We start from the raw sequence: 17,265 nt of genomic DNA, 5'->3' as shown, positions 1-17,265 counted from the left end.
TGGGTGTTAAGTCATTTCCTAGCAAATGGAATCATAACAGTAGAACTGCTGCTATATATAATAACAGCATTAGTAGCAAGAGCCAAAAAATTCTCTGCAAAGCTGTTCTCTGTGGTATAATGATTTTATGTATATAATATAATGGATTTAAAGCCATGATGTTAGAGTTAGATATGATAAATAAGTTGCAAGAGGGTTTTAAATGTAATCACTATAAAGAAATTATACAAGTTTTATGTGCCTTAAACACTAATTATCCTGAATTTATCATTGCTCAATCTATGCATGGATCCAAACATACATTGTATTTCATTAATATGTTCAAGTATTTTGTGCAAATAAAAATTAAATTAATTAATTAAAAAATTGTAAGCTGATATTCTCACCCCAGGATAAATAAATCACTACTTTTCAACAGCTGGTGGGTAGAAACAGATAAACTATGCCCATATTTAGAGACTACATTGCTTTTTTTAATTAATGTGATTTGTGAATTGTATAGTTTATTGAGATATTTTCTGTGGCCTTAGTAAGTATATTGACTTTCGCTGTCTCTTCATACATTTAATGACTGTGTTCCTGAAGTCAATGCAGACTTAAGAGTCCTTCTTGAAATAAATGCAGAGTGAAGTAAAAGATTTGAATAAAACTCTCGAAACTAAAGTTTATGAAAAGAAAAAAATGGGTCAAAAGATCACACAATGGAATTCTACTCAGCAAAAAAAGAGAAAAATCATCACTTTTTCAGGTAAATAAATGGTGTTGGAGAAGATAATGCTAAGTGTAATTAGCCAATCCCCCCAAAAAAATGCCAAATGTTTTTTTCTGATATAAGGTAACTTATTCTTAGTGGGGTAGGGAAGGGGAGCATGGGAGGAATAGATGAACTCTAGATAGGAAAGAGGAGTGGAAAGGGAAGGGAGTGGGCAGGGGGTTAGCAAAGATGGTGGAATGTAATGGACATCATTATCCAAAGTACATGTATAAAGACACAAATTGATATGAACATACTGTATATATAACCAGAAATGTGAAAAATTGTGCTTTATATGTGTAACAAGAAAAAAAAAGGAAAGAAAGAAAAAGTTACTTTCTTTCTTCACACACCTGAGAGTCATGTGTGCTTTTCATTCTCACCTGCAGGAGGACAATCAAATTCTCAGAAATCCAGATATAATCTGACAAGATCAGCATATCTCACCTTGAGTCTACCATCTCATTGAGTTCACAGTACTTTGTCATTCTTAAGGATAAGTTATAGTGGACAGAAAGTGTAAGACTAGATGCTTCTGTTTCCATATTCTGTGCTAAAATGGAGGGAAAGGCCTGTGATTATCTTATGCACAAACCAGGCTGTAGGGAAATGTTATTTTTTTACAGGACTCTGGAATGAAGTGACTGAATTTCAGCTTTAAAATGCAACCAACTTTGTGAAAATGCCACCTTTCAAATGGATATCTACACTCTTCTCCCATTGTTTGGTTTGAGTTGAGAAAGGGAGTGTGCAGGTTGAGGCCAGGATCTCAGTTATCACATGGAGGGCATGTGAGAGTGAGAGTCAGGCCTGAGTGGGGAATGTCTTTTCTCATCACTTGTCTGCATCACGGGAATTGTTCACACTGCCATCATAGGTAGCACAGTGATAGCCTCATTCAAACCTCCAGCCCAATGATGATCAGGGTGACTGTTCCCCAAGTTAGAGCCAGAAATTTGGTGGGGAACTCCTGGGGGCTGGTTGCTATTCTCTTAAATGACCAGCACAGGCACACAGGATTGTTTCTACTGTTAACAAGACACATGTTAATACTCCAATATTTCTCTACAGGATGTGATTGAGGCTTTCTGACTTGAGGTCGACCATGCTGGGTTTGCTGAGTCAGCATTGTGGGAAGAAATGGAACCTACAAGTAGAGAAGGAGAGGTGGACAAGATAATGGAAATACCCACCTGACTGATGTGGATGAGCTCCAAGGATCCTCTGGGCCTTCAAGGCATCCCCTTCAGCTCTGCTGTCCATGACTCAGCTGGAGGCTGGAACTGGAACTTTGAACAAACTGTATTTCTTTCCTTCCAGGTAGAGAACCAATGAGAAAAGCATGGATATGTCACACCCATTGCTCCTTCTATATAGCAGCAGGATCCTGAACATCCTGCCCACAACAGGGAGGGTCTTGATGAACTCAAAGGGAAAATCTCATAGCCAGGGCCCTAGGCTAGACAATTTGAGCTATGACTGAGACAGCATCTGTGGACTAAGCAATGATTCCAAGGAGGACAGTCTAAGCTATAAGAGAAGTGGACCTTCTGTTGCTTCTTAAGGGACAGCATGTGTTGGTTCTTTTTCAGTCCTCTATTGTCTCATTGCTGGAGAGAGCTCATTATGCAAGGCAGCCTGAGCTCACAGCTGTTATTTGCGGAGATTTTGGTTTCTGGTGCTTGGCTCAGAAATAGGGACAGAAAGTGCAGTGGCAGTCCTGTCACCTCAGCCTCAGCCCAAGGGGTGCTCTTCACACTTACTGCCCTATATCACTCTGTCAAGCAAGTGATTGAAGCACATGCAGATTGGAAGACGTCTGCATCACTGAAGGGCTCTGTGATCCAGTAGATATGATGGCAGGAGGCTCCTATAGAAATGGGTTCTTAATAGAAAGAAATAATAGTATTTAGTAATAAAAGGGCATGTGAAAGTGCAAAGTGTATAATTATCAAAAGCAAGGTGGTACATTTTAATGAAAAACCTGAGTGACAGAGCTGAGGTTTGACCTGTGGAGAGAAGTTGGGGAGATTCAGCATCCTTGGATCTAGTGGATGAGCAACCAACATGGGTCTTGTTGAGTGTAAAACCTCAGAAGTAATGAAAAATGTTTGAAGGTAGCTTCCTCATGCCAATTTGAACTCCAGTTTCTAGACTGGAGTCAATTTTCTCAGCTATAATATACTGTAAGAAGAGACTCTAAGCAATGGACCAAGCACAACAATCTATTCTTTCTGTCAGACTTTGTGAAATTGTAATGGACATAGCCATTAGTGGTGCTAATTACATTAGTGGTGCTGTCACTCTCTAAGGGCAGGGTCAAGTGATTGGAACACTAAACTATTTTCTACCTGAACCTTTATGAAGTTGATAAATTTTGAGTATTCCCTATCAAAATACTCAGTGCCACTGAAGAATAGTAAATGAAAATAATACAAGTTGGGTTAGAATGTGGCAGAGACCTTGCCAGGTCTAAAGAGTTTGGGTTGAAGTTGGTTGTTTTATCCATTTACATTACTGGTCTTCCCCCACTACAGTTCAGTGGATCATAGGAAGTAAAAGTATATTTCTATATATCCAGACAGGAAGTTATCTCATTAGCTCTTTTGCTTCAGTTATGGAATCTAATATAGCAGAATAACATGTGTATACATGCTTATGATATGCACCAGTAGTGCAAGTTCTTCTCTATTTTTCTCACAGAAGAGGATAAGAAACTATATGCATTCACATGGAATAGACAAAAGTATATGTCTTCATTTTGCTTCTTGAACTGCATTACTTTAGCCTTTCCTATCCTAACTCAGTCTATGCTGGTTTGAACATCCTGGAAATCCAAAAGAATTTCCTAGAATGTATGTTGTCACCGAAATTAAATGAAAATGTGCATGAAATGGCAAGTATATGGAATGGTTTGTAGAGACACAGGCATTTCAGAGTAGGCATGTGATCTTAAGAAGTGTTTTCCACACTATTTGCCAAAATATTTAGGGTTTAGTTGTTAGAAGATATTTGAGTTATCTCTCACAAAATAATGAATAATTGTTTCATCTCATACTACCCACCTAGAAGAAAAGAAGAACAAAGTTTATAGGGCCACTCTGATTTAAGGAAGTAGGATACTTCAAATTTGGGGATGTTGCTCCAATTTATATATGAGAAACGATGAAAATTGCCAAATGAATTAAAGCATTCTGAAGTGAAAATGCACTAGGGCAAAAAAGTGGTGCCAGTGGCATGGCTGTATGGACAAATTTACCCCCTAAATCTCATAGAATAAGAAATCAGTGATAGGGAAAAAAAGCTGGTACTTAGATGAAGACCCTTAGGAGAATCCCAGTTGTAGACCAGGGGTTTAAAGAACAGTCTTTATCACCTGATATAGAGAATTATATACCATTTGTGGAACAGCTCATGATACAAACCCAGGTCCTGATGAGTCACTTGAACACGAGGCCAGAACTGTGAGGTCCACCAGTCATGAGGTCAGGCAAGCCAAGCAGTGACCATTTCTTAGTGGATATTTTTCATCTGAGATGGAGCATGAGCTAAGGTTAGTCTCATGGGCAGTTTTTTGATGCCCCTTGTCTCTGACTTTCCAGTACAAGAAACTCTCTCTGGATTCACACCTATATCCTAGGATGGAGAAGTGGCTTCAGGTCCAAGGTGATATTAAAGAGCCTGACACATGAGATATCCAGTCCAGCAGCCTCTAATAATAGTGCAATCATTAATGAGGGTTTCTTATGCATTTGAGTCTACTAATTACATTAAAATTTAAAAAGGGATGCATAACTGTTTTAATAATATATATCATATAGTATATCAAAATAATATCAATTTCACAAGGAATTGATGAAAAAAGTTATTTATGATATATTTTACATTCTTTTTCTCATGTTATTTCTTTAAAATATTATATGTACTATACATTTACATCACATATCAATTTGGACACTAATATTTTCTCAGAAATATTTGATCTCTTTTCACTTTATCATTTACACTTGCTAAGATATATTTACATAACCAACTTGACTGAAGCATGCTTGATAATATTATAACCACTGGAATTATTAGAGAAATAATATTTATCCTCTGGTATTTGCAGGCACATATGTTAAGCTGGTTAATGTTTCCTGGACTTATTTTGACTCTGAAAAAAAGAATGTTAAAGTGTATACTGCTTTATAAAGTATCCTATGAAATTCCATCATTGAAATAATATACTATCCCAATATTTATAAACCTAAATAATGTGATTTTGGGGTATATGAATCAAAGCAATGTTTTGGGTGTTTAGAGTTAAAAGTTCCTGCTATTATTCACATTTATGTTCAAATAAATGCAATATTGATTTTAGCAATATTGACTGTTATTTATCATCACTTTTTTACTGTAAAAAATCCACTTCTTATCATACTGAGTGTGTTGCAAAGTCATGAAACTATTTTGGTACCATGTGATGCCATGCTCACCAAAGAGTAAGTAATCTGTGAAGGAAATGATCCTAGTGATCAGAAGATTCTTGCCTCATTCTGTGGCTGTCAGTTAGCTTCCTTCCCTAGACACGGATATTTTTCCCCAAAGAGCTCATTTTCAATGTGTCCATGATGGCATGGATGGAGATTATTCATGGGGTCATTAACATGGATTTCCACTCATGAATGTGACTGGGCTATATATTCTCTGTTCCATTTCAAAACAACAAAACCAACCCTGAGTTCCTAAAATGAGATTACTCCCTTTGGGAAACAGCTTTAGGTACCTGAGGGCAGCTTGAAGACATTAGATCTTTCATCATGGCAGACCAACACTAGTTCTTACTGAAATAGGCATTTACTCAAGAGACAGCTTGTTTTCCTTGTCTGTAATTCTTTTGCTAAACTGCTATCCATGAACTTAGGAAACACAAAAATCACTGTCATGGTATTCAACATGGGGCAACATTTATGTCACAGCCAATAAAGGGCAACAATGGGGCCATGTTCCTGTCATTAGTATTCTTATGATTGTCCCCTACATGCTAAAATACCAAGCTTGATGCAAAGGTTGAATAAATATTGAGAACTCAGTGATAAAGCCAGTTGACTGACTAAGTCCACATCCAATAAAAGATACTATTGTTGTGTAGCCAGTTTCCTGGAAAAGGAGTCAGGACATGGAATTGAGAGTCACATCACTCCCTATCCTTAGTCACCAACTAGCACAAGGTTTACCTCCCATATTGGAGACCTCATACTATGCTGGTCTGGTGCAGAGGTCTTATTTACAAAAGGGGGCTGCTTTCTCAGGAGGCACAAGAATGACTTCATTTACTTGGGTCTAAAGTCCCTTGGACTACTCTCAACAGGAAATTATTAGGGGGGCTATTAGGTCATGATTAGTCCTGATAATCAGGGCAGTAGCTTGTCACTGAAGACTTGAAGTAAGAAGGCACCTGGATGGAATGCAGATTATTCTATTAATACTTCCTTGGTCTGTATTTACAGAAATACTGCACAAACAAATTCAAAAGGACTATTGATGGACCAATAGTGTCTGCAATAAAGATGTGCACCATCACACTTGGAAAGACTAGTGAGGAATTAATAAACACTAGTTAAGGCATTTTTTGGTGGTAAAGCAGATATGAAGTGTGGAGTGAAGAATATAACAATAATGACCGCAAGAAATCTAATTACATGGGAAAACATTTTTTTGTATTTTAATGTGATTGTATTTGAATATCTTTTCCTTACCAAGTGAAGTCCAATGTAAAATGTGTTAAAAATCATTCACTTTATATCTCAGTATTAATGTGACAATACCAAATATTCAGAAAAAAAATGAACATACTTGAGGATGAAAAGTATGTTGTATATTCTTGAAGGCAAAAGATTGTCATTTTTAAATTTTTTCCTTGTCAGGTAATTTTGTCATGTTAAGGGTAGCATTGTTATCATAATTGTCCTTCTTTTGAGTTGGTGTGATCATGGAAATTGGAATGAATTTCTGGTTTACATACGTGGGATGTGGTAGATTTTTTGTTCCAACTTTGATAGGTTTACATATATTTCCCAGAATTACTCAAATGTATATTTCTGGTTGGGATAGTAGCAAGAATAACTTTTGTTGTACAAGAAATGGAGGTTAGAAATGAAGGATGTTGATTCTGTAACTCACATCTGTAGTTGCGTATCTGTTGGGTCACTATGAAGACATAAGGGCTCTAGTCATCTACGTGTCCTTGGATTCACTTCCAGTATATTGGTATTAGATGTGGTATTAGAATATTTACAGTGGGAATTTAACAGAAGACAGCAGCTTTTTGGGTACAGAATGGCTTTTGTGGTCACTGTTTTCATCAGCAATTTTGTTGCTGTAACCAAAAGACCCAATAAGAACTATTTAGATGTGAATATTTTTGGTGCATGCTTTTAGAGGTCACAGTCTGTAGATAGCCAGCTCCATTGATCCGAGCCCAAGGTGAGGCAGAATATCATGGAGAAAGACATAGAGGAGGAGAGCATCTCAAGTCATGGCGATCAGGAAGTGGAGAGAGCATTACTCACAAGGGACAATAAACAAAACACACAGATATATCTCCAGTGATGAACTCATCCAATCATGACCTACCTCTCTACCATTACCACCCATATCACTGGATTATGCCATTGATTAGCTTACACTTTGTAACCTGATCATTTCACTTATAAACATTCTTGCACTTTGTCACATACAAACTTTTTTGAGAGACCACATATCCAAACCAGTATAGTCCCTGAATATTCATAGTGGGAACACCTACCTGCACTTCATTGACTAGATGTCCTGGTGCAGACTCTGAGATGGAGAATGATGCTCAGGCTGCCTTGAAAATAGAGAGGGGGGACAGTACTATGCTGAGAGAGACAGTGACCCCATGAGGAGACAGTTGATCATTCAGCATCCCAACAGATTGTTTTGGAGCTGGATGGCCTGCAGAGTACCCTAAAATGGGGCAGGGCTCAGAGGTCATGGCCTCAAACAGCCATTAAACTGAAACAATCTGAGAAAGATGTGAATCTGGAGAAGCAGTTTTCTGCAACCAACATTTCTTTGCAGTGAGGGCATGTCTGAACTGTGAGAAATCCAAGGTTCTGTGGATGGGTGGGTGAGCTCTGAGGAAATCAAGGCCAATCTCTTTCTGTACATTATACTGCTCTTCTGTGTTCAGCATGAAGGTTGTCATGAGGACCTGGGGTTTCAGGGACTGAGAAATGTTAAGCAACTCAAGGGGCTAGAAATCTGAAATATTGGGGCCTTGGAGAGGTCCAGGCACCATGATATAGAAATCCAGAGATCATGACACGGAGGGCTGTCTCTTCCTATCTGTATTTCCATTCATTTTTGCTGTTCTTTCTCACTGCCTGGTTCAGAAAACATAATGAAAATTTGTCTCAATGGCCCTAAAATCATCGCTGACTTATCCTGTGTTGAGCCTCGCTGAAGGACTGGGAAGAAAAGGCAGTATAGGGGCCTCATCTCTGGATAAGCTGAGCCAGTTCTACTCAAGGCTCTGTTCACAGTCCTCCTGAATCTAGAAAGGAGTGTGACACTGATAGGGTAGAGGTTTGTGTCTCACTTCCCTATCTGCCTTTGTCACTGTGGGAACTTCATTACCGCTATCATCATATGATGATAAACAGTAATAGACAGCCTCATCTTCAGTCTGAGTTCTGGTGATGGTCAGGGTGGCTGTTGTCCCTGAGCTGGATCCAGAGAATCTCTCTGGGATCCCTGAGGGTCGCTTAGTATCCTCGTATATTACCCGGAGAGGGGTCTGTCCTGGGTGCTGCTGCTGGAACCAGTATGCATAATACTTTGAGAGTTTATCTCCAGAGCAAGTGATTGTGGCTGTCTGTCCCAGGGCTACTGAGACTGAGGGTGGCTGAGTCAGCTCATAGGAGACCACAGAACCTGCAAGAGAAGAGAGAGATGAAGGAACCATACCCAGGAGAACCAATAAATCTATGTCTCTCATGAGCTTAGAGTTGGAACGTCCATCTCATGATCCTGTGGTACCCCCACAGGTAAAGTCTGAGAAAGGACACAAGAGATCACCTGTGCAGAGCAAGAGGAGTGGGAAGAGTAGAGGTATGCAGTTCATGGTGGAGACACACCAAAACTCTGTCCTGATATGCACGGCACAGCTGGGTTCTCCAGCACCTCTCTTATTTCTTTCAATATTTTATGTAAATACATGTCTGGTGATCATGCAAATTATCCATCCTCTGTAACCACCAATTATGGGAAGTCACTGAAACCAGCTTTGGGTACAGAAGAAAAGACTGTAAAATTGGAGGTTGAGCATTCAACTTTCTCCAAGCTACTTTGGGCAAAAAAAAAAAAAAAAAAAAAAATCAGCCTTGATTTCCATGACCTCTGATTAATGTCATTTTCCAGGAATTTAACCCTTAACCAGTGTTTCAGTTCTTCTGGGCTGTTCTCCTGTAACTCTGTTTCAGCAGGGCTATTAACCTTGTAGAAACCTGGCCATGGGCTGAGCTTGGCCCAGCTGTGGTGGACAATGGACCCTCACCTTCCTCATTCTGCTTTCATGGTTTCCCAGACACACTTTGTTTTCATCTTTAGTATTTTGTTTAATGTTTTTCTGGTTGTTGAGATGCTTTTAATTATGGCACATATTATGCCTTGTTCATTTAATCAACCACCTTCTTTCATGTGTTTCCTACATTTTCTGACCTCAAAAACACTTTTTAACATCCCTCATTACACAATATACCAGCAATAGTCAAATTTATGCTATTTTTTTTAAAATCATCCATGTTTTATGTAATATATTTAAAAGTGTCAGAATCCAAACTTGATGGAGAAAACAACTTTAGGCCCCATGTTCTCTGTGAAGTTCATCAGTGTCACAGTTTTGAACATGGCTGAGCTCTGGAGTATGGATTTTCAAGGACCTGTCATTGAACCGAGGATCCTGTCATTGAACCGAGGTTAATTCAAGGTTCAGGATTGTGATGTGAGGCAGATGAAAGGTCAGTGTCACTCTGAGAGTCTCCTGAAGGAGCCTGTGCATACTCCATCCAGGGACAAGGGACCAAATGCCCTCTTCCCTCATCGAAGACTGTACCTGAGTATAGGAGACAAAGCCTGGGGCAAGATATGCCTGGAGGTGGAGAAAAGTCCAGGTGGGAGTATACAGAAATCTTTCAAAGTGTCTAGGATGGAGCCTTCTTACCTGGGATGACTTCTGGACAGTGATATATGGTGTCTTGAGGTTAGGAGGAGGCCCATGCATTCATGCTGAGAAAATTACACATGTTGTAAACTCATCTTCTCATGCTGTGCTCCATGCTAGAGCACCTGGACCTCAGCTTTATCCCTCCAGTGAGTTTTAACCAGCAAGGACTGCCCATACTGACAGATATGACCAGGCTCCTCCTGGGTATTTCCCAGCTGAAGTCCTCTTTGTGCCTGGGCTCTTGACAGTATCCTGTGGTGACCCTATATTAGCCTGACTCTAAGAATGTACTCACTGAAGCCCAGAGTATAGTTTGGACTCTTCTGATGTCTAAGTTTGGGACTGAAATTGGACTCCTGTTAGGTTGTAGAGCTGGCTTCAGTCTTGGACTAAGCCTGTTCAGCAGTCTGTTTCCTGTCTGCTTCTGTCTACTGCTCTGCTGCCCCCTGCTGGTTGAGTATTCCCGGAGCAAGAGCCTCTCTCTCCTTGGTGAGCTCAAAGCCTTTCTTACCAAAGAGGCTGTGTCCAGCCTCACTCCTGTGACTACTGTACCCATGCCACCCTGCCCTATAACTCTCAGAATGGGAAGTCATTTCAGTTCCAGGTCTTGTGAACAGGTGTTTTGTTTTTGTTAGAAGATGGTCAAGTCATCTGTGGCCTTTCTCCAAAAATACAACAGAGAAAATGTATTAAACTGTAAGGGGACAAGGCTTCTTATGTATTAAGTAACCAAGTCTCATATGTTTATTTGATGTTATTAATGATAATGAAATACTTCTGAAAATGTGCTGTTAGTTTTCTACATGTAACTTACATTTTTTTATGTTCTTCACTGTTCCACTACTGGTTTCCATTGTGATTGGTTGATTATTCCCCAGTACCATTTTGAGGTACCATTTTGGTTATCACTTCATGTCCTTTGACCTATATTTTCATAGTGGCTATTATGTGTCTGACACATACTGACATACCTAAATAACAATATAGTTTGAATTGATACTTAAGTAGTTCCATCAGCATATGATCATCATCAAGGGCTCAGTCATGTGCAAAACTCTGATAAACTTCACTGAGAACATCAGCATATGTTACCTTTCCACATATCCTTATCATTCTCCTTGATTTGTGTCCATTTTGTTCCCATCTGTATTATCAATTCCAAATGTGTCTTGTTTCATCTTTTCATTCATGCAATAAAATAATACAAAATATAATTACAATATTACACATGTATTAGTGTTTATGTTCACCTATGTAGTTAGCTTTACCAGAGATCTTGAATTCTTCAGATCCTCCAGCTACCATCTCTTGTCCCTGTCTAGTCTTAGAACTGCCCTTAGGATGTCATCGTGGGCAAGACTACCGGAACAAATAATGTGCTTTATGACTATCCCATTTTTATTAGTTATCTTTTCATCACTCTGACCAAATACTGATAAGAACAACTTTGAGGAGGACATATTTATTTTGACTCACAGTTTCGTAGGTCACTATAATCTGCTGACTCAATTGTAGAAAACTCATGATAGAAGGGCTTCATGGAGGGAAGTTGATCAGCTTATGGAATCTGGGAGTGAGAAAGAGAGAAGGAGACAGGAATAAAAGAAAAAGAGGAAGAGGAAGAAAAAGAAGAGGAGGCACAGGGAGAGGATAAGGAATAGGAAGAGAAGGAGGAAGGGTGTGTGTGCTGTAGCCAGGGAGAAGATAAATCCTTCTAAAGCATCCCCCCATTGATTTACTTTCCCCATGTAGGTCCTACCTCCCAGTAGTCCATTCAGTGTATTAATCCATAGAAGACATAAGAGCCCTCATGATCAAATAATTTCATAAATACCCCACCACTCTAACTATAGAGAGGGCAAAGGGGAGGGAGAGGAAGTGAGGGGATACAGGGATAGGAAAGACAGTGGAATGAGATAGACATCATTACCCTAAGTAAATGTATGAAGACACAAATGGTGTGAATATACTTTGTATTCAACCAGAGATATGAAAACTTATGCTCTATATGTGTAATATGAATTGTAATGCATTCTGCTGTCACATATAACAAATTATAATTTTTAAAAAATGTACTAAAAATATATTTATGAAGACATGAATGGTGTGACTCTACTTTGTGTACAACAAGAAATATGAAAAATTGTGCTCTATATGTATAATATGAATTGTGATTCATTCAGCTGTCATATAACAAATTTAAATAAAAAAGATAATTAACATTCTACTAGTAATTTGTGTTTCTTTGAATAAGTATATTCATACTTTTATCAATTTTAATATTTTCTATAAAACTGAACTTTTCCATATATAATAAAAATTTGAAGCTGTATTCATGTATAAGAGTTATATTAAAAATGTTGGTGTGAACATACTTTATATACAAACAGAGATATGAAAAATTGTGTTATATATGTGTAATAAGAATTTTGATGCATTCCACTGTCATGTATTTAAAAAATGAAAGCAATTAATTTTTTTTAAAAAGTTGGATTTTACAGAACTATATTTTTAAGATATTTTTGTATTTAATATTTAAATTTATGTGAGGATATGTGTCGTATTTGTAGTCATCCTCCCTTGTGATATAACAAAACGCATGCAAATTGTGAGATTTGTTATAAAGAAATATGATGCTAAAACAATAATAATAAAAAGCATGCACTTAAAAAAAACTCACCTCTGAATTTTCTCCCTTGGTGAGCTTACTTTAAACACTTGTACATTTTGGGAAACATGGAAGATCCAAACCATAATAACATTTCTAATTTAGAAGAATAGTTTTGCCTGGCAATATAATTCTTTTTTTTAATCTTTTTTAAATGTTAATGGACCTTTATTTTATTTCTTTATCTATGATGCTGAGAATCAAACCCAGTGACTCACACATACTAGGCAAGCACTTTACCACTGAGTCACTACCTCAGGCCCAGGTATTTAATTCTTGAAAGAAAGAAACTCTTTTCTTTCATCAGTTGACATTTTATCCCTACCTTGTGACCTGAATGGCTTCAGATGAGAAGTCAAATATTAATATTACTGAGAATCATTGAGTGTAAAGAGTTTCTTCTCTCTTGCTCTTCTCAGTATTTTGTTTTCAAACTTGACTTATGATAGTTGTCATAAAATATGTCACTCTCAAACTCTGATTTCACCTCATTGAGCTCCTTGAAAAAGATGCAGATCTTTTCTCATGTTTGTACTTTTAGTTATTATTTCACAAGATATTTCTTCACCTTCATCTTTTTTCTTGTGAAACACACACAATGCATCTATTGCTTTGTTTAAGGTTGCCCATAGGTCTCTCATATGTTGTTAATTTTATTAATTAATTAATTTTTCTCTTCATACAGTGGGATTTCAATTAATGGCTCTTCAGTAAATTGATTATTCTTTGGTCTGCTCAATGCTACTGTTGAACACCCATGAAGAAGCTTTGGTTTTAGTTCTTCAAATTTTCTGTTCCAGAATGTTTGGCTCTTTTTTAATATGTATTTTTAATATTTCTTGCTTATGCAGACATAATTTTCCTAATATTCTATAGATCTTTTTCCATGAATTTCTTGATCACCATGAGCATATTAACAAGGTTAATTTATTTTTTCACCCTTCCTCAGGTATGCTATGCCTCCTCAGGAAATTTTGAGATGATTTCCCCACCATGAATGTGTTACACTTCCTTATTCCTTGGTAAACTTAGAAATATTTTGTTGAATTCTGGACATTTTGAATGTTCTAATGTTTCAACTTTAAAAACCAGATTAGTCACAGTCTCTAGTTGATGATGTTGCCTGCTGGAGGGGCACAATTTTTCTTTTGTTCAGTGAATTTTCCTTACTGTTTGCAAAGGCTATATTCCCAGTAATTGTAATCTGTGAAGTCTGTTCAGTTACATATGTGGTCAGAAATTCAGCTGAGAAAGACTTGCTTATGTATACCCGTTATCCATCAGCAGTCTCCTGAATGCAGGATTGCTATGGGTAGATTTCATCATTCCCATGCATTTGATTCAGATACTTCTTGCCAATTCAATAGCTATTTTTGAGGAGGTATCAATTTCTAGAATGCCCTTCTGTGAAGTTGCTCTAGAAGCAGCTATTTCATTATCTTCTTCATCACTATACCTCAAACAAAGGTCTCTCATATGTCTTCGACTGTATGTTGACTTTGAATTCGATTCATATTTGTTGAATGCATAGATAAATTTATCTGAATGAAGAACACTCAGTTCAGTTACCATGAAGCATGTACTGAGGAGCTCTTTTGTTTCTATGCAACAACAATCTCTCCTTTGATTCATATTTTATTCAGTGTTTATGTGTCCTCATTTTATGATGGATATTGAAGCATGAGTTCATGATTAAAAGAAAAAGGAAACAAACAAACCCAAAGCCATCCTACCTGCTGAATGAGGTAGGATGGTGCATGATTTTGATGATTGACAAGTCCTTTTGTATTATCATGTAGGGTTAGAATTTTTTCTTATTTTTAGATAATATTGAGATATCATAGAAGGCCTTTGGTCTGGAGAATTAGGAAATTGTGCCTGTGATTTGAGAAGATAACCCACTGAAATGAATCAAATGAAAATTCAGTTAATAGTGATGACATTTCTATATGTTCCTCTCAGAGACTGTAAAATGACCAGAAAAAAAAAATTTAACATGAATAGAGAATATGTGAACAACACTGTCAACCAAATTAAATTAAATGAATTTGTAGGAAAATCTCACCCACAACAGCAGGATACACATTATTTTTTTTCAAGTTTCAGTGAGAGGTTTCCCAAGATTATTCAAATTCTTGGTCACAAAACAAATGTTAGCAAACATGACTTCATGCATACTTAGATAATTCATTGAATTAAAACCTGAATAATTTTATGAAGTTATTCATTGTGTGGAAAGGAAAAAAGTAGAGCTCCATATGACCTCTACATGAAAAATAAAATCACAGATGATATAAATTAGAACATTTCAAATTTTTTAAATAAAAAAGCAGAATATGCAAAATTTAAGGAATACAGCTAAAGCAGGTGCTATAATGGAAACTTTAAATCTTAACAATGCAATGAGGAACCAAAGTATGTAATGGATAGGCAGGCTACATAGGCTCTGCCCACCATGAGTATGGACAGAATCCTCCATAATCTTTTATATTTTTTATTTGTTCTAATTAATTATATAAGATAGCAGAATGCATTTTGACTCATTGTACACAAATGGAGCACAACTTTTCATTTTGCTTGTTGTACATGATGTAAATTTGCACGACATCTGCAGTCACACATTTATCTAGGGTAATTATGCTCATCTTATTCTGCCATCTTTCCTAGCAACATGCCTCCTTCCCTTCTCTCCCTCCTCTTTGCTCATTCAAAATTCCTCCATTCTTTATCCCCATGCTACCCCACCCCCATTATGGGTTAGCATTCACTTATCACAGAGAATATTTGGCCTTTGGTTTTGGGGGATTGGCTTACTTTACTTTGCATGATATTCTCCACCTCCATCCATTTACCTGCAAATGCCATAATTTTATTCTGTTTTAATACTAAGTAATATTCCCTTGTGTATATGTACCATAATTTCTTTATCCATTCATATATTGAAGGACATCTAGGTTGCTTCCACAGTTTAGCTACTGTGCAACATTTGAAACATTTGAAGAGGCTGCATCACTGTAGGTGTATGCTGTTTTTAAGCCTTTAGGGTACAGATCTAGGAGTGAGATATCTGAGTCAAATGGTAGTTTTATTTCAAGTTTTCTAAGGAATCTCCATACTGCTTTCCAGATTGGTTGCACCAATTTGCAGTGTCATCAGCAATGTATGAGTGTGCCTTGCCAACACTTCCTTGCCAACACTTATTTTTCTTGTATTCCTAATAACTGCCATTCTGACTGGAGTGAGAAGAAATCTTAGAGTACTTTTGTTTGCATTTCTCTAATTACTACAGATGTTGAACATTTATTTATATATTTGTTGATTGATTGTATTTCTTCTCTGAAAAGTGTTTGTTCAGTTTCTTATCCCATTTACTGATTGGGTTGTTTGTTTTCTTGGTGTTAAGTTGTTTGAGTTCTTTCTATATACTAGAGATTAGTTCTCTATCTGACGTGTGTGTGACAAAAATTATTCCCAAAATGTAGGCTCTCTCTTCACCTCAATTGATCGCTTCTTTTGCTGAGAAGAAACTTTTTAATTTGAATCCATCCCATTTATTGGTTATTGTTTTTATTTCTTGTGCTTTAGGACTCTTGTTAAGGAAGTTGGTGGCATAATCTAAAACGATAAAAATTTGGGCATACTTTTTCTTATATTAGGTCCTCTGGTCTAATTCCTAGGTCCTTGATCTGACTTGAGTTGAGTTAAAATAAGAGACCCAGAATAGACAAAGCAATCCTTAGCAAGAAGAAGGAAGCAGGAAGCATCACAATACCAGACCCTAAACCAAACTATAAAGATATAGTAACAAAAATGGCATAGTATTGGCATCAAAATAGACATGCAGACCAATGGTACAGAATAAAACACACAGAGACAAACCCACATAAATATAGTTCCCTCATACTAGACAAAGGCACCAAAACATGCATTGGAAAAAAGATAGCCTCTTCAACAAATGTTATTGGGAGAACTGGAAATCCATATGCAGAAAAAAGAAACTAAATGCCTACCCCTCCATAATCTTTCAAACAACGTGTTTGTCAAGAGCTGTGGCACTGTTAGTGAGGCCATTGTGGTTTCCCCACTTGCCTTCTGTGCTCATCTCCATCTACAAGATCCCAGTTCTCCATCTTGATTCAGCATTTGTGTGCCTCATTTTCCTTCAGCCCTGACATCCTGATCCAGGTCTTGGAGACTGGGAAGGAAGGAATGATGGGAAAGCTGATGCACATTTATAAATAAACATATACATTTAAATATGTATTTTTTATTCTGGGAAGAAAGTTTGAATGACTATTATTCTGTATTCTTCAGTTTTTGTATGCTTGAAGCTTTTCTAAATAAAAAAAAATGTTAATGAACAAAGAAAAATCATATTATGAGTCCAAATGATGTAAAAGAAATAGGCCCAGGTGATTATGAAGAGAATTCATTGTTTTACTTTGTTTTAAATGACAAGTAGGATTGAGGATACTTTCATTATATATTTGTTTCTATCTTAATTAGATCTTTATTTTAGTTATACATAGTAGTTGTGTTCATCCTGACCCATACATGGAAATTGATTTCAGTTCATGACCCCCTTTTCTCCTCTCCTTTTCCCTTTCATCC

The 17,265-nt window shown here is 37.2% G+C and overlaps 1 gene segment (V, D, J or C); it reads right to left on the bottom strand.

Moving 5' to 3' along the window:
• Positions 1–8,315: 8,315 nt before the first annotated feature.
• LOC124108997 (immunoglobulin lambda variable 3-25-like) lies at positions 8,316–8,948 on the bottom strand. The segment is given in 2 exon segments: positions 8,316–8,695; positions 8,840–8,948. Coding segments are annotated over 2 exon segments (426 nt in total).
• Positions 8,949–17,265: the final 8,317 nt, after the last annotated feature.

This window comes from Marmota monax, unplaced genomic scaffold (genome assembly GCF_021218885.2).
Source record: "Marmota monax isolate L192 unplaced genomic scaffold, Marmota_monax_Labrador192_F-V1.1 WCK01_AAM20220418_F8-fsc00544, whole genome shotgun sequence".
Lineage (NCBI taxonomy): Eukaryota > Metazoa > Chordata > Mammalia > Rodentia > Sciuridae > Marmota > Marmota monax.
The sequence above is the reverse complement of the archived record's forward strand: the minus strand, read 5'-3'. Positions and strand labels throughout refer to the sequence as shown.